Raw genomic sequence first — 23827 nt, 5'->3', positions numbered from 1 at the left:
ATCTTTTCTGTTTGTTGGGTTTAAGTTCTTGGCACTACCTACATCTGGTGGATATATATCTTTGACATTTATCTTAGTTTCTTTCTTTTTCTTCAGCAACGTATTGATTTACAGAACGAAATTTTATTGCCAATCAGTGTGATGAAAAAGGCCATTACATTTGGAATCCTCTCTAGCCAAGTTTCTCTCAACCATTATATCTTGCTAAATCTCTATCGTTAATTCACTATTAGAACATTAATTAAAGAAAAGAAAGAATGTGATTGATGGTAGAGATTTCTGCTGGAAAAATAGTTCTGCTACAGAAGTTGGAGAGGATCCAGTTTCATATTTATTAAACAATATCCCCATTTCTAAAATTTCTTATTCTTTCTTTCATTGCACTCAAGGTTTGCGATATTAATCAAACAAAGAAGGCAAGTTTAATAAAACAAACAAGGTTGCCGAAATGATTAACAAATTTGTTTTGCCTTCTTTCCTAAATATGATAAGTTGAGCGAAATGACACTAAAAATAATGACTATTAATTTATCAGATTACGGGCTAACCATAGTAAAATTATATTAAAAATAATTAATTAAATTAATTGACAACAATATATGAACCATTTAGGTTTTATTAGATAAATTAAAGGTGTCAAACACATCTCAATAACTTAATTTTTCAAGTTGTTAGATATATATGATTATTTTAAAAAAAAATAAGGTAAATAATCATGTTAGTCGATAACTAATATCTATTAAAAATTTAATTGATTGGTTAAATAAAGTTTCATATTTTATCATTTTTTTTTATACACATGATTTGAATTCAAAATTTTACTTAAGAAAATAAAATTCAGTATCATTCAAACCAATAACTTGTTAGTAATGCATTGCTTTACATTACTACTAAATCGTTTAAAGTTGAGTTTCAAATTAAAATATGAGAATCAAAATAATAGAGAATAAAAAAAAAATTCAAGACAAGTGTGGGGTTTCCTGTACTAACTTTCATCTATAATATGTGGCAGCAAAGCATATAGAGATATATATATTTGAAAAAAAAAATTAAAAACTGAAATTCCGGTGCCTTGCAACCCTACTTGTGAACCCGCAATGTGTCGAGTTTCAAATGGATGAACATCTTTTTCATGGGAAACTGACGTAAGGTAAAGTGAGATTCAGCTTTTGTAGCATTGAAAAGAGCCATTAGGGCACTGAAACGTGGCCAAGTGCAGTGGAATTGAACCAAATAATAAAAGCTTCCTAGGTCCAACAACATCTAGGGTAAAGTTGAAAAAAGAAGGGAAAAAAAGTAGAAATTGCCTCATAGATTAGATGAGATTGAAGTGACACTGGCTAAGAATCAACGACAAAGAAGATGAACATTGTTAACCAAATGGAAAACAAACGCCACACACACAATTTCAATGGCTATTATGACTGAAAATGAACTAAGGTGAAAAATTCTATGCAGTTTGATCGACACGTATTATTGTACCACATTTTATTGCCTTTCTTTGGTACAAACCACCTTTTGTTCTCTTAATTAATGGTGAATATAAAGTGAAGTGTTAATAATGTCTTTTTCATCTCTTCAGTTTTAAGATATTGTTAAATATATGTGAGTCGTATTAATTTATACTAACATTTAATGATTTAATTAACTACGCAATTTTTTTTTATGTATTGTTAAAAATATATTAAAAATATTTAATAACATATTAACATTTTTAGAATAAACTAAATAGCTTGCATGGCTGTCAACTTCCTACCGGAGAAAGTGAATAATTTTAAAAGGAAAAGGCATCATGATGGAAAAGAGAAAATCCAAGGTTACCATTTTGTCGCATGCACATTCTCAGATTATTTGTTTTTCATTTTTTCTTTCTTTTCTTTATTCTAGCATATATTCTGCTATATGATACACCTAAGGTTTTAAATTCCTACTAAAACTGTAATGAAAATATTATGATTTTATTAGAAGTCTTCATAATCACATTGTAATCATAATGTTTAGATTGATCATTGCAACACTCGGTAACTTATCTATAATTTCTTAAAATTATAATTAATTAAAACAAACCCAATTGCAACACTCGGTAACTTTGATTCCATTTTAAAATCTAGGTTGATCGGTGGTTCTTTTTCATTTTAGTTTTGATTACATATTAGTCTAATCGATTATACAGAATAAAGTTATTAGAAGTGATGTATAAAGTTTTCCCACTTGACCTAGAGTGTATTCATTGTATTCTTTCTAATACATGTCTTATAAAATAATTAAAATCTTGACTATATATTCCATTAAAAAAATTATATCACCACTGAAGGTATGAATTTATTGGTGTAGGATTAATTTAATTTAATTATTGGTATAAAATTTAAGTTTTAAATATGTAGTGGAATTAAATATTAAGAAGAAAATCCTTATTTTCTATAATAATTTGATCCAGTTTGAGTAGGATATATTTAGTTTATTTTTGTTCTTGTTAAAGGTATTTTTAGTCTATTAAGTCAAAAATTAATCTTATTCATAATATTATGTAATTTTCATTAATTCAAAAGACTTTCAAATATAGAGATCGAATGTGAGATTCTCTGTTAAATATTTAGCTTACAAAAGTGCGTGATATGATTATATCTATTTTTCTGTGTTTCAACTTTATGTTTACATGAATGCATTTCAACGTGAAAAACAACATAATATATAATAGCAGTTAGTAAATTAGAAAAACTTAAAGTTTACGATGAGTTCTAAGAGCCTGATATTGCGGGGAAAAGCGTGGTCATGAGTTTGGCGATAGAAGTAGAATATGGAATCTTGATCGTATTATCTTTATGCATGTGCTTATCCATTACCCCTTCTGCAGTTTAATATATAAAGAGAGAAGAGGAATAGAACCATATAGTTAAATTTAAATATTTACTGTGTGAGAGAGAGAGAGAGAGAGAAACCATGGGAAGAGGAAGGGTTGTTCTTGAGAGAATAGAGAACAAGATAAACCGTCAAGTAACGTTCTCAAAGCGCAGAAGTGGGTTACTGAAGAAGGCCTTTGAGCTTTCTGTGCTGTGTGATGCTGAAATAGCACTCATCATCTTTTCTAGCCGTGGCAAGCTTTTTCAGTACAGCAGCACTGAGTAATATTTCCTTCTTCATCTTTCTTTTTGATTTGTTACTATTTACTATGTCTATATGCTACATGCAAAGTTTATGACTAGCTAGAGATATGATAAGTTTTGGAAAAATACATTTCTTAAGTTAATTAATTTCTTGGAATTGAGTTAGATTCGACCTAAATTTAAGTGTGTGTGAAAATAATTAATCTTTTTTCTTATTAAGAAATATATTTGGGCTAGCTAGCTTAATTTCCAACCATGCTGATATTGTTTATTTCTTATTTTTCTATCGAATCTCTGTTTGAAAATGGATTGGGCAATCATGTTATGTGAGCTTGATTATGTTACTTATAGTGGATATGGCATGAATGCATGTATGATTATCATTTTGCAGTTCTTTTAGAAACTCCAAGCTAAGTGTTAATTATTATTATTATTTTTTTTTTTTTTTGGGTTCATGGATAGCTAAGTGTTAAATTGAGTTAGTTAATAACAAATCTTGCTTTTATTTAATTTTTTTTTTCAAACCTTAAATAAATTATAATTCTCTGTTTTTGTTTCTCTATATCTTGAGAAGGTGGTAATGTTAATTATTCATTAATAGTTGTTTTTTTTTTTGTACACTCAAAAGGTAGAATAATAGATACAAGTTGGAGAAAAGAAAAATGTATGGTCTAGCACTTCATGGTTGGTTTTAAGTTCGTGGGCTAGTATAGGCCACTTCATGAAGCACTAGCATATGCTTCAAGTTAGAGGTCTCGAATATTCAGATCTTAGTGAGAGCATATGAGATTGAATATACTTGTGAAAGAGGTCAAGATAGGCTCTCCCAATAGTCTCACGCTATTGGGTTTGAAATGTGAATAATAAAATAGATAACTCTTAATAGATTTAGGTAGGCATGGAATCGTGACGAGGGTGATTTTTGATCTCCATATTCTAAGAAAAGGTGTGTTGGGAGGGGGGCGTAAATCCACGACAAACTCGTTACATCATTCTTTTTTTTTTCTTTTTTTTTTTTTGCAATTAGTTTACTTATATATTTTATAATAAATAATATATTAAGTTATTAAGTTATTAATCGTATTTTATAATCCAAACTATGTATAAAATTAATAAATTAGCAAGAATTTTAAATATATCTTGAGTTGAAGTATAATTTAAATTTTTATGTAATTATTATAATTTAAATTATTAAAATATTTTAAATCTTATATTTATAAAAATAAATTCTTAACTCTAAATAATATATAAAGAAAGTAAATTACATTGACACTTCTAGAAATTTAATAAGATTTCATACAGTCTCCTTTCTTTATCTTTTTCTTTTTTTAATCTTTTCAGTAACTTCATTTACAAGGAGTCATAATGTAATATTTTTTAAAATAATTAAGTGAGATTAATGTAATATCTAAGGAGTATTAATGTAATGTTTTTCAAACAATTAAAAAGAATTAGTGTAGAGATATTAAAAAGTAGAATGCTTGTTCACAATCTCATGAAACCTAGAGGGTATTTATGTAATCTTTTGAAATTTAACTCAACTCTATAAAACTAATATGTAAAGTATAAATTATCTCTCACTTATATATACTAATTTAGTTTAATTTACTGCTAGTTGATGTGAAATTTAAATTTTTAAAAAATTAGATAAGTACCCCTTGAAATTTTGTTAGATTGCACAAACACACTTTACTTTTTTTTACCCCTATATTAACTTTCCTTAATTAGTTGTCACCCTTAGCCAACAAACAACATTGAAGGCCAAATCCAAGCTCTTCATCACCTCTAAAGTCATACTCAAGTAGCAAGTGGTAGTGCAAAAGGGATGTCAAATTTAGTTATGCATATTTGTAGAGTTTTGCACTAGGTCATGGTGGATTAATTTCTTTGTGATCGTTGTAATTTTTTTTTTATAATCAAAAGATTTCATTGAAGAGACACAAGATGATTTGAAAGTTAAATGAAGGAATAAAACAAGATTCCCTACTTTTATAGCCCATTCTCCTAGAAAAAAAAATATGCAAGAGAATACAAAAAACTATATTAAACAAAAGAGACAGACCACTATGAGGAGTAAGAATGAGACTGTGCAAAGTTAATACTTGCCCTCTTTGATTGTAGCTCCAAAATGATGGTTACAAATTCTATAACCAATCCATTTTCCCCATCAACTTGAATAAATTGTGCAACACACCACATAACAAATATGAAATTGTTGCACCATAACTCCCTCAAAATGTGTGTGCTATATACATTGTACTTTACAACACTAGAGTTTAGTCTATGCAGCTAAAAAAAATTATTTCAACCCAACAAACTATGCTCCATGTAGCAATGTATTAGCATAACAACTAATGCAATCATTAGGATTTGTTTTCCATCATGATAGAGTTGTCATTTTCTTAAGCATTCTATTGGATTTATACACCAATCGAAGTATGTTCTATCTAAAAATTTGTCCTCTTTACTAATGAACAAATCCTTGGCAGAATTTTTATTTGAGCTAGTAGTGCAATAAAATCAAAAGTAGCTCCTTGGAATATAATCTTATTTTTCAACAACCATAAGGCATATACCACGCGTGCCAAATAATGTGAGTTACTCTCCAATATTGTTTTCCTTGGAGACAAAGGTTGTGATGTAGATAGTGTTGGTACCCATCATTATGTGAAACCCCAGCATAGTCCAACCATAAATAGATAGCAGACCATTTCTTATATGCTAGAGGGAAATTAAAGAATAAATGACTACATTCTTCATGATGAGAAAAACAAAATACACAAGAAGTACCTTGCACATATGAGATAATACCGCAATGTTGTAGCTGAATTCTTGTGGGCAAACAATCTTGCAAAAGTCTCCTAGTAAAAGTTATAATTTTTTAAGGGATGGAGCATATCCATATAGGTGGCTATACACAAAATCAACAACATCATTGAAACTTGTGGGAGTCTATTGAGATTGCAAAAGGTTATAGGCAAATTTGGCAGTAATTTTTTTTTTCTAAAATGTCCTCTAACTAGAGCCATGTATCTAGTACTTCTTCATGTAGTTCTACCAGAGTTAACAGGTTCTGCAATTCATTGGCCAATTATGGCTCCTATACAAATAATGATCTTCTCCAATTCCACCTCCAAGACCACAAATGTTGAAGCCCCACAACCATACTAGCAACAATTGTTTGTTTATCCATAAAATTTTAAAAATTACAGAGACTAAAAAGACTAATTTTAAAATTTGAGGACTAAAAACATATTTAAACCTAAAATAAATATGTTGTATTGTTACAATGTTAGTAACACAAAATTCTTTACTGAACAAAAGTGACACAATATTGTCCCAAGTAAGTAATCATCCAAATACTAATAAACAATTTTTTTAAAAAGTTATAGGGACTAAAAAGATCAATTTTAAATTCGAGGGAGACAAAAGATCAATTTTAGAATTGTACAACTAAAAACATATTTAAGCCTAAAACAAATATGTTGTATCGTTACAATGGTATTAACAGAAAATCCGTTACTGAACAAGAGTGATACAGAGTATTGTCCTGAGCAAGTAATCATCCAAGTTTAGGGTTCAAGGTTCACTGATTATTAAGTTCGTGGTCTTGTATAGAGCTTCCTAGAGTTGTTTGTAGCTTGACTTTTGCTTCTCTTTGGATTAGAGGTAATGGAAGTTGGATTCTTGGTTCTTGTTGGATTGTTTGGTTGGTTGTTGGTTTATTCAATATGGATTCTAATAGTTGCAATTATATTGTTGAATAGCATGATTTAGAAAGGCGATAGTTGAACTTGGTGTTTTTGGGTTTCAAGGAGAATTGGTGATTTTGAGAATGGTTGTTGCATGTTGAATTTCTTGTGCAAAATGAGTTGTTGTTGATGTATATAAGTGATATCTTGTATTTAATGTTGGTGGTTTTCTAGTTTTCATGTGATTTGAGCCAATTCGAGCATTTGTTGAGTGTAGAACTCAAATCGAGGAAATGCCTCCTTGAGGTGAATCCTCCCAACCCAATGATATTTTCAAAAGCAAGTTTCACTATCATTTCCAACTTTACTACAAATTGAATTGGAAAACCATGACAAATAAGCATTCAATCCAGCCTCAATATTATTAACATCATGCCACCATGAAGATGCATGTCTAGAAATGAATGTGACTTGAATGGGGGGCTTGTTAAGAGGACCATATCTAAAGGATAATAAATCATACCATATGGCCTCTATATCCAACAAACAATGTCATTTCCGTTTAGACAAGAGACTAATATTGAAAACCTCAAGGTTAACTCCAAGGCCTCCTCTACTATTTGGTCAACACACTTTATCCTAACTAGGGATGGCAAATATACCCGTACCCGCGGGTAATACCCGAACCCGTCCCGACTTTGACGGAGAATACCCGGTTTGACCGGGTACGGGTACGGGTAAAGGTAAAACCCGATATATTAAATCGGGTACGGGTACGGGTATGTACTTACCCGCCCCGTACCCGTACCCGTCCCCGTTCCCATTTTTAATTAAATACTCACTTTTAATTTAATTATATTAAAGAATTTTAGTATTTTTTATGTGTAATTATTTATTTAATAAGATATAGAGAAATAATCTAATTATAATTATAATATAATTAAAAAAATAATTTAAAAATATTATATTTTAAAAAAATAATAATAAAATAAAAAATTTGACGGGTACGGGTACGGGTATACCCGATACCCGACGGGGACAGGGATAGGGATGAAAATCACATACCCGACGGGTACGGGTACGGGAACGGGTATGGGTTTGGCTCGCGGGGACGAGGACGGGTATCATGAAACCCGTACCCGCCCCGCCCCGTTGTCATCCCTAATCCTAACTGACCCAATTTATTTTGTTATTCATCACAACCTGTCCACAAAAAATTTCTTTGAATAGTTATGTTTTTTAGTACCTTATTGGGAGCTTTGTAGAATGTAAAGAAGTACATTAGTAAGCTAGACAGATCAAAGTTAATTAAAGTGATTCTACCACTCAAAGATAAAAATTAATTTTCCTTTCTTGAGAGCTAGTTTTGCATGCATAGTTGTCACCACAAGTTCCCAAGTACTACATCTTCTTGGGTTGGCATTGACTAACACTCCCAAAAATTTAAATGGGAGACTTCCACAACTACAATGCAAAAAGTTGGCAACAACGCTAAAAAAATATTACTCCAAGTTAATTCCATGCAAGTTGCTCTCGGAGAAATTCACCCTTAACTTGGACACCGACTCGAAACTATGTAAGATAGCCTTGATACACCACAAGCTATCACATGAGACTTCACATAACAGGATGGTATCATTTGCAAACTGTAAAATAAGGAAAGAGAGGTTCCTTAATGCCATTGAAACTACCTTGTTCTCTTGCTTTAGGAACCAAACCGATTAACCCTTCTACAACAATCAAAAATAAGAAAGGAGATAATGGGTCCCCTTGGTTTAAGCCCCTCTGAATCTCAACCTCTTCTGTTTGACTACCATTAACTAGAATGGAAACAAGACTAGAGAAAATGCATGCTCTAACCCACCTTCTCCAAGTTTTGTTAAATCTCATCCTACCTAGCATATATAGTCAACTTAAAAAAGAAAACATCTATCCTTTCTTTTTCTTTTTCTTTTTTGACTAAATGTGCTACTACATTAACGACCAACGCTCCGTCCACAATTTGTCTTTTAGGCAAGAAAGTTGTCTGACAAGTAGAGATAACAGTCAAGTACCCTTTTCAACCTCAAGGCCAAAATTATAGTAATAATTTTATACATACTTCCGATAAGCAAGATGGGCCTACACTCCGAAAGTGACTATGGATGCTCCTTAGGAATTAAAGCCAAAAAATTAGCAATTAGAACCTTTGGAAGAGATGTGTTATTCTTCAATAAATTCACAAATATCTAGTTTCAACAAATTCCAAAACTTCTTGAAGAAATTGAAATTAAATCCATCTCGTCCGGGCTTTTATTACCGTCACAACTTCAAATGGCGTCTTTAATTTCTTCCAAACTAAATGGGGCAGTAAGAGCGTTGTTGTCATCACTAGATAGCTGTTGGAACTGGATTCTATCCAACATAGGTCGCTAACATCCAATTCTGAAAATACATGCTGGAAATGATTTCTTCACCTTTAACATCCTCCACTTTCTCAAGCCAATTGTCCCCTAACTTGAGGGCTAGAATCTGGTTGATGAGTCGTTGTTCATGTGTACTTTGTATACTTCTTCAAAACTTTGCGTTGTTTGGGAGAGAAAAGGGAGAGGATCGAGAATGTTGTGGTGCAATGGAGCGGCACACAGAAGTTCGACGTGAGCATGGAGAATGAAGGGTTGAATAGGAAAAACGAATAATAAAGATCGAATGAAAAAAAAAAAAAAAAAACTCATCCATTCATTTTAAAAACAACAAATTAAACCATTAAAATATTATATCCCATGGTAGCACACATTCTTAATTTTCCCACCTTAGTCTCCACCCTACTTTGCTAAAGAGTATGATATCTCATGCCTATGTCCCTCAAGTTTCTTTATGACAAAATTAGTGTTTCGTTTGATGTTTTTGAAATTATTTGTTAATTTGAATTAATGTGAGAAAATATTAAATAATTTTTAAATTTGGAAAAAAAATATAAATTTAACTTATTTATTAAAAGTTTTTAATTTGATGATTCGATCGTTAATATATTTAACGTAGATAATCTATTATTTATATATTTCGAAGCTAGTAAGTACATCTTAATTATATTTTTTTCAGGCTTAAAAGGAAGTTAACCAATTGTTTTCGTTAAAGATTTTCAAATCCTAAAATCCTTACAGTACATTCTAAGTGATGATTTATCTAGCATTGCTCCAGTTATACTAATAACCATTTTTTTATATTATGATCAGTATTAACAAAATCATCGAGAGGTATCGCCAATGTCGTTACAGCAAGTCACAGGCTGGCGATTCATCAGAACTTGAATCACAGGTTTATTCTTGTTCTTTTGATCTTCTTTAGCATCATTCTTTTAAAAAATAAGGAAGAGGGGAGAAAAACCCATAAATAATTTTAAGTTCAACACTATATATTGTAAGTTCCTTAAGTACTGCTTCTATTAATATATATACTATTTAATTTTAGCATATATTACTGTGTCTTGCAGAACTCATACCATGAATTCTTGAAGTTAAGATCAAAATATGAATCTCTAGAGAGGACCCAAAGGTACTTGAGATGTATTTATAAGAGCATTACTTTTATACAGTTAGTTTGGTATAGCCTTATTTATTTAAAAATAATTTATTTATAAAATAAAATCGAAAACTTATTCATTAAATTTTCACCCCTATATTTAACGGTATACTAAAATGATCCTTCATACAATTACTCTTACACTGCATATGTATATGGAAACAAAAATGTTTTGTATATATAAATCAAAATACTTTACATTGTTTCTTTGCTGTGTTTGAAGGCATTTTCAAGGAGAAGAACTTGAGCCACTTAGCTTTAAAGAATTACAGAGCCTCGAGAAACAACTAGACATAACTCTCGCACTAACTCGACAGCATCAAGTATTGTCAATAAATTCATTTATTTACATAAAAAGAAAAGACAAGATTAAAATGAAAAATATATTTTAAAGACTAAAAATACATTTATTTATTTATTCATTGCTGTTAATATTGTCGGGTGCGCCTTTAAATTGCAGGCGAAGAAACTCATGGCCCGAGCGGATGAATTACGCGAAAAGGTATGCAATATTTAAACTTCAAATATTAAATGAGGGTTGTATGTATGTTCTTGATTTGTTGGATTTTACTCCATTTGATGTGAACCGTTTCTGTGAATTTCAGTACTCCATGCATTTGTTTTCCTTGTTTCACAACTTGGTGCTATAGAAGTTATTATTTATTTATTTTAATTATGTTATTGCTCCAAAGTATATATATATATATATATATATATATATATATATATATATGAAAACGATACTTGGTATATTAATGACGAATATTTAAAAAAAATCTTGATTATGTCTTAAAAAAAAAACACTTATACACATGAAAACTCTTCTCTTTTAATCAAAGTGTTATACACAAATAAATAAAACTATAAAAGAAACCCTAAATCCTAAACCATACCATACTTTATATTAGTTTATCTTAACTCAAGACTACATAAGAGTTATTATAAGTATTTTTTTTAATACAAAACATTTTTGGACTACAAACTAAGTATTTTCAACTTAATTTTTCAAATAATACAATAAATATTTTGTGATATAAATCCTCTATAAGCTTCAACTATTTTCACAAAAAAAAAATATAGGGTGAAAATTCATTAATTATAGTTTTATAAAGACAAATTATAGGAGAATAGAGAGTCTTTTTCTAAGGAAATACTTGGGGGATGTCTGATAGGAGAACTTTTTTCATACACAGAGATTATGATTTCTAAGAAATATAACTCCTGAAAATCATGCTTCTTGATAATAACTAAAAATTGTTTAGTTACATATAGATGTTCCTAAAAATATTCATATAAGATTCTTGGGAATTAAAGATTTTAATATTTTGGTTATAATAGTATATTCTTATGTATATAAATATTTTTTTACAAAAATATTCTTTATTAAAATAACCTCATTAGATATATTTATTTACTCAAATCTTGATATATTTATTTACTCAAATCTTATTATAAGTATGAAATTAAACTATTTGAAAAGTTGAAAAATTATAGTTAAATTATTTAACTACATGATTTAACAAAAGAAATAAACAAAAAAATGCTACCTTATAATTAAAAAAGATAAAAAAAAATATTATTTCATTTTATTCAAATAAATAAATTAAATAAGTGTTAACAAATACCATTAAATAGTAAAAATAAAAAAATAATAATATTATTAAAATTGACAAAGTCAAGAAATAATGAGATATTAAAAAGAGAAAGAAATAGAGATAGGAGGGGGAGAGAAAGAGAGAGGGGAGAAGGAGAGGCAGGGGAGAGAGAGAGGGAGAGAATGGAAGTGAGAGTGAAAGTATAAGAGAGAGAGAACGAAAGGGATCGAGAAAAAGAAATAAAAGAAAAGAGATACTTTGAAAAGATGAATACTAATTATATATGATATATATTTGTTTTAAAAAAGAATATTGTGATCTTTTTATATACAACTTTCCCCCTAACTCACAAAAATTGGATTTTCAACCCCTAAAGAAATGTTTTTGTGGAAAAGTGAAATAAAAATAATTTTTTAAAAATTATATCAACTAGAATTTTTTTTTTTAAATAGCTATCAAACATAAGAAATCAAAATTCTCGATTTAAGATTCTCATGAAACTAAAAATATTACATGTATCAAACACCCCCCTTAAAGAATTTTACGAGAGATTTCTCATATATTAATTTACAAAAAAAAAATGGTTAGAAAAGTCCCTCTTTCTTCAAAAACTTTAATATATATATATATAAAGGGATCCACTTACTCTAAGAGTAAATCTACATTAACTTACTCCACTCAATAACTTAAGTTTTATATCAAATTTTAACAATTTAACCGTGAAATTAAAAGTTCTTAATACATAAATCAAGTCTACAAATTTTTTAAAAAATTTGAAAACTATTTGATACTTCAATTCATTAATTTAAATTGACAAATAATCATAAAAAAAAATTTATACGTTGATTTAAATTAATAAAATGGAGTACCAAATATTTTTTAAATTTTATAAAAATTTACAGACTTGATCTATACATTAAAAACTTTTAATTCATTTTAATTCAATGGTTATATTGTTAAAATTTGATATAGAACATAAATTATTAAGTGAAGTATAGATAGACTTACTTTTAGAATAATTAGATTCTTCCCCTCTCTCTCTTTCTATATATATATATATATATATATATATATAGAGAGAGAGAGAGAGAGAGAGAGAGAGAGATCTGTTACTCCAATAATAAGTATACCTAGACTTATTCCGTTCAATAATTCATATTTTACGTCAAATTTCAACGATCCAATCGTTGAATTTAAAGTTATGAATACATAGATTAAGTCTGCAATTTTTTAAAAAATTTAAAAATTATTTGATACTTTATTTCATTAATTCAAATTGATAAATAATTATAAAATTATTTTATACATTGATTTGAATTAATGAAATGAAGTATCAAATGGTTTTCAATTTTTTTAAAATTTTCATATTTGCATTAAGAACTCTTAACTCAACGGTTGGATCATTGAAATTTGATGTATAACATGAGTTATTGAACGGAGTAAGTTTAGGTAGACTTACTCCTAGAGTAAATGGATCTCTCCTCATATACATAATATATATACATACATATATATACATATACATATACATATACATATATATATATATATATATATATATATATATATATATATATAAAGAGAGAGAGGAAGAATCAAATGACCCTTAGAGTACTTCTTGCTTAAGTTACTTTATCCAACAACTCATTATATATGATGAATTTCAACGATTCAACTATTAATAATTCTTAATATGTATGCATTAATATTAATGCATAGATCAAGTCTATAAATTTTAAAAATTTTAAAAATTATTTGACACTTCATTTTATTAATTCAAATTAATAGATAATCATAAAAATATTTTATATGTTGATTTGAATCATTAAAAGTATGAAGATATTTGAATTACAATAGAACAATAAAAGAAAATAAGCATAATGATTTGCCCTATCAAAGTGACAAGTTGATGAAAAACAATAAATACAATTTAAATACCCCAATATTTACTTGTAAGCTTACTAGAGTTGAAGGAAGATGAAGGTGCAATGAATTCTCAACAATTACTTTTTAAAAATTTGCAAACTTGATTTATGCATTAAGAACTTTAAATTTAATAGTTGAATCGTTAAATTTGATGTAAAACATGAATTGTTAAACAGGATCAGTTTAGATAGACTTAGTTTCAAAATAAATAGAGTGAAATGGATTTGTTTACTCTAGGAGTATGTCTACTTATACTTACTTCATTCAATAACTCATGTTCTACATCAAATTTCAATGATCCAACCATTGAAATTAAAGTTTTTAATGCATGGATCAATTCTGTAAATTTTAAAAATTTTGAAAACTATTTGATACTTCATTTCATTAATTCAAATTGACGGATAATCATAAAAATATTTTATACGTTGATTTGAATTAATGAAACGAAGTATCAAATAGCTTTCAAAGATTTTAAAAATTTGTAGACTTAATTTATATTGCATTAAGAACTTTAAATTCAACAATTGAATCATTGAAATTTGATATAAAATATAAGTTATTAAATAAAGTAAGTTTAGATAGACTTATTTTTGAAGTAAACGAATCTCTCCTTTTATATATATATATATATATATATATATATATATATATATATATATATATATATATATTAAAAAGTAATTGTTGAGAATTCATTGTACCTTCATTTTCCTTCAACTCTAGAAAGCTTATATGTAAATATTGGGGTATTTAAGTTGTATTTATTGTTTTTCATCAACTTCTCACTTTGATAGTATAAAGCATTATGCTTATTTTCTTTTATCGTTCTATTGTGATTCAAAGATCTTCCTACATTTTACGTAGACAAATACGTGGTTGTATTTTATTGAGTAGGTTAACGTGTCTTCTAAGACAATATGAGATGTGATTATTTTCACTTCTACAAGTCTTCTTTGATTCATTTTCCTTAATTTATTGAATTTGTATATGTTTTGTTCCTACAGAATATTTGGGCTAAATAAATATATTTTTCAATATAAGATTATTCTTAAATGTTGTGTTTTGTGATCGTCTTTATGGGGGAATGGGTTTCGTCTAACTTATAAAAATGTGTATTTTCATTACTTTGTGAAACTTTGTTTCATTTGATTATCTTAATAAAAAAAATGCTTATTATCTTATGAAGCGTAAAAAGTTATTTTATTTATTTAATCAAAATATTTAAAAGTTGTAAAACCTCTTTTATCTTAACAAGCAAACAACTTTAGGCTCTTTTGTAACTATATTTTTAGATGTGTTTGATATAAATAAATTATATTTCTTCATTAAATAGTTTAAATTTTATTGAAGTGAAGTGTAAGCAACATACTATCACATATTTCCAGTGCACTTTCCTTTGGTTCTTAAAATTTATATAGGCCCTGTTAGTTTGGAAATGAAACCCACGTATTTAAATAAACTCAAATTTCACCCAATAGGAAAATGTGTATAAAAAATATTGTTAAAAAATCTGCTGCTAGCGTTTACTTTTTAAAGAATAATTTAGATAGTATAATTTGCATGATATGGGTAAAGATATTTTTATGTTCAAGCACCTTATTGCTTCATCATTTATTGAAAAATTACAAAAGATTAATAATATTTGGAACTCTGTTAATACCAAACATTGTCCTCACCAAAATATCATTATAGGATACTTCATTAATTCTAATCAACTATCTATATTTGCAGGTGTACAAGTTGGAAGAACTTAACAAACAATTGGAGTCTAAGGTTTTCACTTTAAATAATCATGTAATTATAGTTTAGGCAAGCTATAAAATTTTCAATTATTGTTATGATAATTCCTTTTATATATTTATTTTCTTTTTCAAAACTTATTTTGTAGGAAAAAGATGAATTCTCAACCCTCATCCTTGACAATAACAATTATGTTCAATTGCATGCTACACAAGTAGATCAATTTGAATCTGGGACAACACTAAACACATGGTATGCATTGTTTTTTTTAGTCTTTAAATTTTTTAATATAAAAATTTCTCATGAGTTAGTAATTTCATGTAAAGTATTTGTAGAGTTAATTGTTCATCAAAGATTATGAAATTAATTAATGAGAATAAAAAAGGAGAGAAAAAAACTTAAAGGATATGATTAGATCAATTTATATCCTAGAAGTTTTTGGGAAGAATTTGCTTAATTATGCTTATGATGTATCTGATACAATCTTAAATTATATTATTGCATGACATTACCCTCTCCACTGCTAAGGGAATTCTAAATTTGTGTTCTTTTTTAAACTTTTGTCCTTGAAAAGTATATTGAGTTTAGAAGAGATAAACAATATTGCATTATAATCCGAAAGATGAACTTTTATGACAAATGGTGTCCTTTTTAGCTTAAAGTGCACTATTGAACTCGTAGGATGTTAATGTCTTATTGGTTTAAAATTATGAAAATAAAATTGAAGAATATTAATGAATGTTCTTAACTCAAACACCAAGTCACAATGCAATTTCTAATAATTAGTGTATATGTCTTTTTATGATGTCATGAAATGGCCTCTATATACATTAGATACAACTGATGTTAATTCGAAAATTAATAAGTAACACCCTATATAGATCTTTCTTGCTGACATTAAAATAGTCTAAGAATTAATTTGAAAAATAATTTTAACAAATAATTAATGAAAAACTAAAATAAGATATGTGAATAAACTTCTTCCATAAATAAAAATCCTATGAATCTCAAACGTAATTTAAAAAAAATCATAATTTAATTTTAAATTTAGAAGAAATTAGATATATTTTATTTTGTCTTTTTTACTTAGTAACTGGTGAGAAATTGATCAAAATTAAACCTAAAACATTTTCAAACAACTTGTTTTGCCACAATAGAAATAGAGATAAACAATTTCCTAACTCGAATTTTACAAATACCATAAGTTATTTTCTAAAAGATATTTGTTGATTAATCTTTAAATTATCTTCATGTAACAAAATCCTTGTGATCCATCAATATCGTTGTAAGCATCGTAATCACAATATCAACTATTTGCAATCTAAGAAAAACAATGCAATTAATTAGCAACCACATAATACAAGTTAGTTTTACACACACACATTTACAATCTAAGAAAAACATTGCAATTAATTAGCAACCACATAATACAAGTTAGTTTTACACACACAATCTAAGAAAAGTATTGAAATTAATTAACACACATATTTATATATATAAACTTCTTTAAATAACCATCTTTTTTTTTCTTTATCAGTGTTTATATATAAATATGACAATGCATAAAATAAAATATAAAAAAAACTTTATATACAAAGAAAATATTAGCTAGGCATGTACTCATTAATATATTATTATTTTATAGTGAAAATTAATGTTAAAACAAATACTTTTGGATTTATGACAATTATATAATAGATGTATTGATCACCAATAAAGGAAATACTTTATTTTGATATCTATATTTTTTACTATTTTATTTCTTAATTTATTTATTTAATTATCTTTTTTTAATTTTTAATTATTTCACTATTTTAAAATTAATTTCACACTTTCTTAATTCCATCATTTTTATCTTTTTATTTTATTTTTCTATGACGAAACATAAACTACCTCACTCTCACTAGCTAATATACATAAATATACTATAATAAATAAATATATAATTTTTAATACACAATTTTATTAGTATAGAAAATTATAACATAGAGATATTATACTATTAATATTAAATGACAATGTTATATTAACGTAGGAATTCCCATTTAATAATAACATGAAAACCTAAAGATAAATACATTTTATTAATGTTTGAATTTTTTTGTTTTCTTATAATGTACATGTATTATTAATTAATCGAGTTTATATATAAACACTTATCTCCATTGATTTAATTACATTATTGATGTAAAATTTCTATAAAAATGTGCAACTGTCATTCCAAAATTTAGTTATATGAAGGGTGTTTAATATGTTTTATAAAAATATGAAATCTTTTATGTATAAATCATATAATAACTTGATACTTAATCAAAATTATTTGTATTTGTTGCAGTAGGTTTCAACATCAAGAAGTTGTTTCAAAGGAAAAAACAATTGATACAGGAACGATGGATAGTCAAGACAATCTCAACAGAAATAATGGATGGTTGTAGGAATATTTATTTGTTTTACATGTTAAAAAATATTTATCATAATTTGTAAGGTGTTTGTGTATTGGTGCCCACATAAATACTTTATATAAAGTAAATGTTATTTTTACTAAATGCATATTCCTAATAGAAGATTATGTGTTTATGTACTAGAACAGGGGAAAAATATGTATTTTATCTATCATTGTATAATTTATCATTAAAATATGTTTCTAAGTATAAATATTTTTCATGAGATTTGTCATTGTACTAGTAGAGAAAATTACATATATCATAATTTTATAGTTCTATGTGAACAAATACCTTTAGTAGGGATTCCATGCCATTTTTAATGTTTACAAATAATATATTTTCTAGAAATATTATATTAGGAAAAAAAATGATACTTTAAAAATTTTGATCAAAGATAACAAATCTATAAGAAAATATCATGAATTTTTCAAAAAGAATCATTAAAAATATCCTTAGATATCATTTCCTTTTAAGATCATTAAAGGAATAAATTATACAATATTTTAAAAAATAATTTTATAAAATCATAGGTATCATTATTAAAGAAAAAAAAGACATTATATATATCCCTTAAATAATAATACGTTTTAAGGAAGTATTTTTAAGAGAGTCTCACAAGAGAAAAACTATTGAAAAATAATTTTCTTTCTGCATTTTTTTTCTTATTCAATACATCTCAATATTTTAGCTGTTGTTATAAAACTTAATCAAGATTGCATTTTGGTTGCAAAAACCTTATTAGGAGATTAAAATCATAACATTAGTTTACTTGGAATGTTATATATTTACAACAATTATAATTATATATAAGGTGTTTAATTAATATGATAGTTTATTAATTTGAAATAATGTATTAAGTTTATTTCTTGTAACGAAACAATTTTCTTTACTTAAACTAATATTTGATTATACCTTGTTAAAATGTTAATTTAGTTCTAGCTTGCTTTGTGTTGGCTATGTACTTAAATTAAAGAATATCATCTTCCTTATTCAATTTGCCTTGTTTTTTTTTGTCAAGGCTTCTTCAAGTTTCTTTATACACGTTTTGCCAGGAGTTAGTGTATTGGGGCAAGATTTTTATAGTTCTAGCTGAGAATACCATCATTTATCATTTTTCTTTAGAATTTTTCTCTTATAACCTTTGTTCTATCTCTACAATGCACATTTTGATATTTTGTTGTTATTGTTGTCGTGGAATTAAGATTCAAAAACTCTATATAAACATTAACTAGTCGTGCCTCAAACAAATAATCTCTTTGTCCAATCCAAGGAATCCAACTTCAACATAATGGTGACCTTGTAATAATTAAATAGGTCAACATACAATCTAAAGAAAAAATCTTGAAAAAATAATTATCTACTTTGCTAATAAAATAGATCCACCCACAAAGTAGTCAAAAAAAATCTTGAAAGTTTAAACTCAAAGTATTCACATGTCTAATCAATCAAGTCTTGAAAGTGTAAACTCGAATTAAAAGACATGACAATAAACAATTCTTAAATTTCTTGACAACATGCAAGATCACACCTAATCCTAACCCAAGTCCCAACACCTAAAATACCAAATGCAAGAACACAATCATTACTTAAAAATAATCCACAATTCAGAGAGTTAAAAGAGTTATCCATAGAATATTACAAAATTGTTTCCTTATTTTTTAGCAATTAAAATAAAATTATAAACACCTTATCACATACATAATCGCAAACCACAATTCACATTTATAAAATTAAAAAAGGAAAAGTAAATATCAATTAAAACAAGGACATTTGTTACATTCCACTATTAACAACATCACTTTAATTTCTACATTTCATCATCACAAGGTCACTAGAGTGAGGATAATATATATCCATGTCCAAAAGTTGTTGCAACACACAAAAAAAACATCAAAACAAAAAGAAAAACTCTCACTACTAGAAAAATTAAAATTAGAGAGGGAAAAAATCTGTCATTAATTTACATAAAATCCGTCACAAATAAGTTAGTGACGGAATTTGTGACGGAAATGATTCCGCCACAAAATTTGGCGTCACAAAATATTTAGTGACGGATTATTTACTCCGTCACAATTAGTGACGGAATTAAGACATCACAAACAATATAATTTCCGTCACTAATTTGTAACAATAGATGTTTAGAAATTAATAAAAATCCGTCGCAATTTGTGAGGGATTAAAATCCCTCGCAATTTGTGAGGGATTGAGAGGTATGAATCCCTCACAAATTGTGATGAATCCCTCGCTATTTGAGAGGGATTGAGAGGTATGTGAGTCTGTCACAAATTGTGATGACACAAAATCCCTCACAAAGAATCCCTTGCTATTTGAGAGGGATTGAGAGATGAATGAATCCCTCGCTATTTGAGAGGGATTGAGAGATGAAGGAATCCCTCGCTATTTGAGAGGGATTGAATCCCTCGCTGTTTGAGAGGGATTAAATCCCTCGCTGTTTGAGAGGGATTGATAGGTATGTGACTCCGTCACAAAATCCGTCACAATTTGCGACAGATAAAATCCGTCACTAACTGGGTTGTGAATCCCTCTCAAACTGGGCATCTTTGATGACTAAATTTGTGATGAATAATTGCGAAATCTGTCACAAACCGTTGTACTGAATGAAATCCATCAGTGATAAATAAAATCCATCACAAATTGCAAATTATTTTTTCGTAAATTTGTAAAGAATATATTTTTCTCCTATAATTGTGATTAACAAATAATTTATTAATTAATCAAAGAAGTTGAATTTATTGTGTAATTGTTTAAAAAATTAACAAAATAAATAATTAAGAAAAATTTCTCAATTCTATAAAAACATGTAACTAAATACAAATAATACAAGAAAGTCAAGCATACCATAGATACAAATAACACCAAATATAACAAAGTATCCCTAATGTATGATAAGTACTATAGTAAAACTTAAACATAACAAATTATAAGTTTAAAGCATAGTAAACATAATAGTAAAAGATAATGCATCCCTAAACATCTATATCATGATCATCATCTAACTCATTATCATCAGATTGTACTGTGTCAGCATCATGTGTAGGAGGAGGTTGGAGAGGACGAGAAGATTGAGAAAACATCTCCATAAATTGCTTCAGCTGCTCACGAACCAACCGAGACTCTTCCTGTGAAGCACGAATCAAATCTGCATGGCTTTGCAATTGTTCTTTTAATGATTTGTTTTCTTCAGACAAATTTGAAACAAGATTTTTCATTTGTTGATACTCAGGAGTTGAGATACCCTCTAAGAATGTAGAAGAAGAAGGTTTATACTTCCCAGCCTCTGAACCTAAACCAAATATTCTTCCTTTATCGTTCACACCACCAACAACATCATAGAAAATACTATTTTCAGATTGCACACTAGAGGCAGCATGATCTCCCGATAACTGTTGTGACTCTCTTTCAGATAACCGTCTTTCATACTCATTCTATAAAAAGAAAAGTAAGAAACAAAAGTATATAAACATTAATAATGACAATAGAAGATCTCATGAATGTCATGAATGATGCAAAGAATCATGCAAGAAGAACACACAAAAATACTTAGTAAAAAGTTTAAGATGTAACTTATGAGCAACACATCACTAGATAAGTATGAATTGCAATGAAATTAGTAACTTGTAAACCTAGATGCAACACCACATACACATGAATCTCATTGAATTTAGCAATTAGTAAAGTAAGATGTAGAGATGATAGCACTTCACATTACATGAAACTAAAATTGAGCACAACCAATAAGGTGAAATGATTCTATGTTCACATAATTCAGTAAAAATTTCAAATCATATAAAAAAAATTACATACTATAAATGGTATAGCTTGCAATTTTGAGACCATTAACTGTAACCTATCTTAATATGTCAAGTCGACAGTGAAGGACAGAACATGACAACTTTGACAGTACCATAACCATTGTTGAAACATAACCATTGTTCTGTCTCTAATATAACCATTATATGCCAAGTCTTGCAAACATAATCATTATTATCTCTCTAACAGAATCAATCAAGTTCTTCATAATTCAATATATATAAAATTATAACTTACCGCTATCCTTTCTGCCTTGGAAGACACCCATGTATTCCCGTTTGCTGTCTTATGGGTCTTTTGGAATAGGTCCCAACATGTTGGAGTCATATCTGTAGATATTTTCTGAAGGAACAAAGAGTAATATAGTTTAATTTTAAATTTTGCTCCTGAAAAGAATAAGTAAATATTACTTACCAATCTCTTAAAATGCTCAGAAGTAGGAATGGATCCTCCAGTATGCAATGAACCATCAGAAGAATTTCTATTATTAGCATTAGTCATTGACTTATGTTTCCAATTCTCATCATTCCATTTTTGTTGAAGTTCTACAAGTTTTTGCTTTGGAATCCAACTCCTTTGATCAATGCCTCGTCGCACCCTATACATAGCATTTGAAAGCCCTTCAGATGCTTTATGGTCAAATGCTTTTCTTATTTGTGCATCATGATCAGGCAGCCACTTGAACTTTCTCTACATCAAAAATTTATAAAATATTATTTAAACAATGTGCAATTTAATGCAATGAAAAATATAAAATGGTTATTATAATATTTGTAGTTCTTTATACCTGAAACTCTTCAAACCACATGTTTGTCACACCTTCATTAGTGCTTTTAACCTCTCCATATGATTCCCATGACCCTTCAAACTTCCCTTTGATTATTCTTGAAATTTCACGGGTAGGGTGAATTGGTGGGTCGAATCTATAAAAATAAAATAGAAGAACTAAAATAACTTATAACACGAAACATGTTTATATTGATCTAAAAGAAAATAATTATTCATACTTACGTGTTTTGTGGACCTGGGCGAATCCAAATACGTCCATCAGAGTCAAAGCTTCCAATTTCTAAAGATGGATCAATAGAGGATGATGATCCAACAATTGGACTACCAGTAGCATCAATGGAGGGATTTGTTTGTGGTCTTTCAATCATATTTGGGAATTGTGTTAAAGGAACATGAGGGGTAGGTATAGACTGGTTAGTTTGAGAAACTAAATGTGGTTGGGAAGTGGAAGTAACATGAGGGGTAGGTGTAGCTTGGTTACTTTGGGGAGTTGTAGGTGTTTGGGAGGTGGAACCATGTGTAGGTTGTGTAGTACAATGAGAGGGTTCTCCAATAGAATGTATTGGCTGAGAAGTAGAAGGTGGTGGCACAATGGTGGTACCTCTACCTCTCCCTCTTCCCCTACCTCTACTAATACCTCTACCAGTGTGATGGATTCCTTCTCCATGAAATGACGTAGAGATGAAGGAGAGGAAGCCTTGGCCCTTGATCTAGGTTCAACAAGGTAGACAAAAGGAAGGTGTATGGTGAAGAAAAGGAAGTTGGCGTGAAAATGATGGTGTTTGGGCGGAAGCACTTAGGGTGGTGGTGTTTGGGTGCTCAAAGTTGGCTCACTCCAAGGTAGGTGGAGGCCACTCTAGGTTTCCTACTCTCCAAGGGTGGAGATAGGAGGGGGATAACCGAAACTTACCCTAGGGACTAAGGATGAGACGTTGAGGCATAAGAATGCTCACTCAAAATCTATATAATCCAAAGTATTTACAAGTGGTGGGGTGTTGGGTATTTATAGGAGGGGAGACATCTAGGGTTGCATTTGGAGTAGGCAAATGCATTCCAAATGAAATGCAAATGAACCCTAGATGCAACTTGGTGGCCAAGGATGGAATCTTTGGGTTTAGATTGGCTATATCTAGGTGCATGATAAG

General features: G+C 28.5%; 2 protein-coding genes across 5 annotated transcripts; one reads left to right on the top strand and one right to left on the bottom strand.

Annotated features, from left to right (window-relative positions):
- The first annotated feature begins 2591 nt into the window (after positions 1-2591).
- Positions 2592-18262, top strand: LOC109791970 (MADS-box transcription factor 6). Of its 4 annotated transcripts, none has more exons than XM_020351339.3 (8): positions 2592-3122; positions 10012-10093; positions 10269-10330; positions 10581-10680; positions 10818-10859; positions 15610-15672; positions 15767-15870; positions 17957-18262. In XM_020351339.3, exons 1-8 carry the CDS (start codon positions 2941-2943, stop codon positions 18051-18053), a joined length of 732 nt encoding a protein of 243 aa, XP_020206928.1. In that variant the 5' UTR covers positions 2592-2940; the 3' UTR covers positions 18054-18262. The 4 variants fall into 4 exon arrangements, with proteins under 4 accessions (XP_020206928.1, XP_029125844.1, XP_020206927.1 ...); XM_029270011.2 differs by having other exon boundaries at positions 2599-3122; positions 15610-15651; positions 17957-18261; XM_020351338.3 differs by having other exon boundaries at positions 2603-3122; positions 17954-18260.
- Positions 18263-20536: 2274 nt separating this feature from the next.
- LOC109809547 (uncharacterized) lies at positions 20537-23324 on the bottom strand. The gene is made up of 4 exons (XM_083073377.1): positions 22905-23324; positions 22308-22816; positions 22131-22235; positions 20537-21508 (listed from the first exon to the last, which is right to left on the bottom strand). The coding sequence occupies exons 2-4, from the start codon at positions 22497-22499 to the stop codon at positions 21050-21052; spliced, it is 756 nt and encodes a 251-aa protein (XP_082929503.1). The 5' UTR covers positions 22500-22816; positions 22905-23324; the 3' UTR covers positions 20537-21049.
- Positions 23325-23827: the final 503 nt, after the last annotated feature.

This window comes from Cajanus cajan, chromosome 1 (genome assembly GCF_000230855.2).
Source record: "Cajanus cajan strain Asha chromosome 1, NIPB_CcT2T_4, whole genome shotgun sequence".
In the NCBI taxonomy this organism is placed as follows: Eukaryota; Viridiplantae; Streptophyta; class Magnoliopsida; order Fabales; family Fabaceae; genus Cajanus; species Cajanus cajan.
Note: the sequence above shows the minus strand (reverse complement) of the source record. Positions and strands in the feature narration are given on the sequence as shown.

Bases quoted from the DNA above. Each gene is read 5' to 3' on its own strand.
- LOC109791970 (XM_020351338.3), top strand. From the start codon at position 2,941: ATGGGAAGAGGAAGGGTTGTTCTTGAGAGAATAGAGAACAAGATAAAC. The intron at 10,094-10,268 runs GTTTATTCTTGT...TGTGTCTTGCAG, and splicing joins CATCAGAACTTGAATCACAG to AACTCATACCATGAATTCTT. The intron at 10,860-15,609 runs GTATGCAATATT...CTATATTTGCAG, and splicing joins CGGATGAATTACGCGAAAAG to GTGTACAAGTTGGAAGAACT.
- LOC109809547 (XM_083073377.1), bottom strand. From the start codon at position 22,499: ATGTATAGGGTGCGACGAGGCATTGATCAAAGGAGTTGGATTCCAAAG. The intron at 22,236-22,307 runs GTAAGTAATATT...TTGTTCCTTCAG, and splicing joins CTGAGCATTTTAAGAGATTG to AAAATATCTACAGATATGAC. The intron at 21,509-22,130 runs GTAAGTTATAAT...TTCTTTTTATAG, and splicing joins CCAAGGCAGAAAGGATAGCG to AATGAGTATGAAAGACGGTT.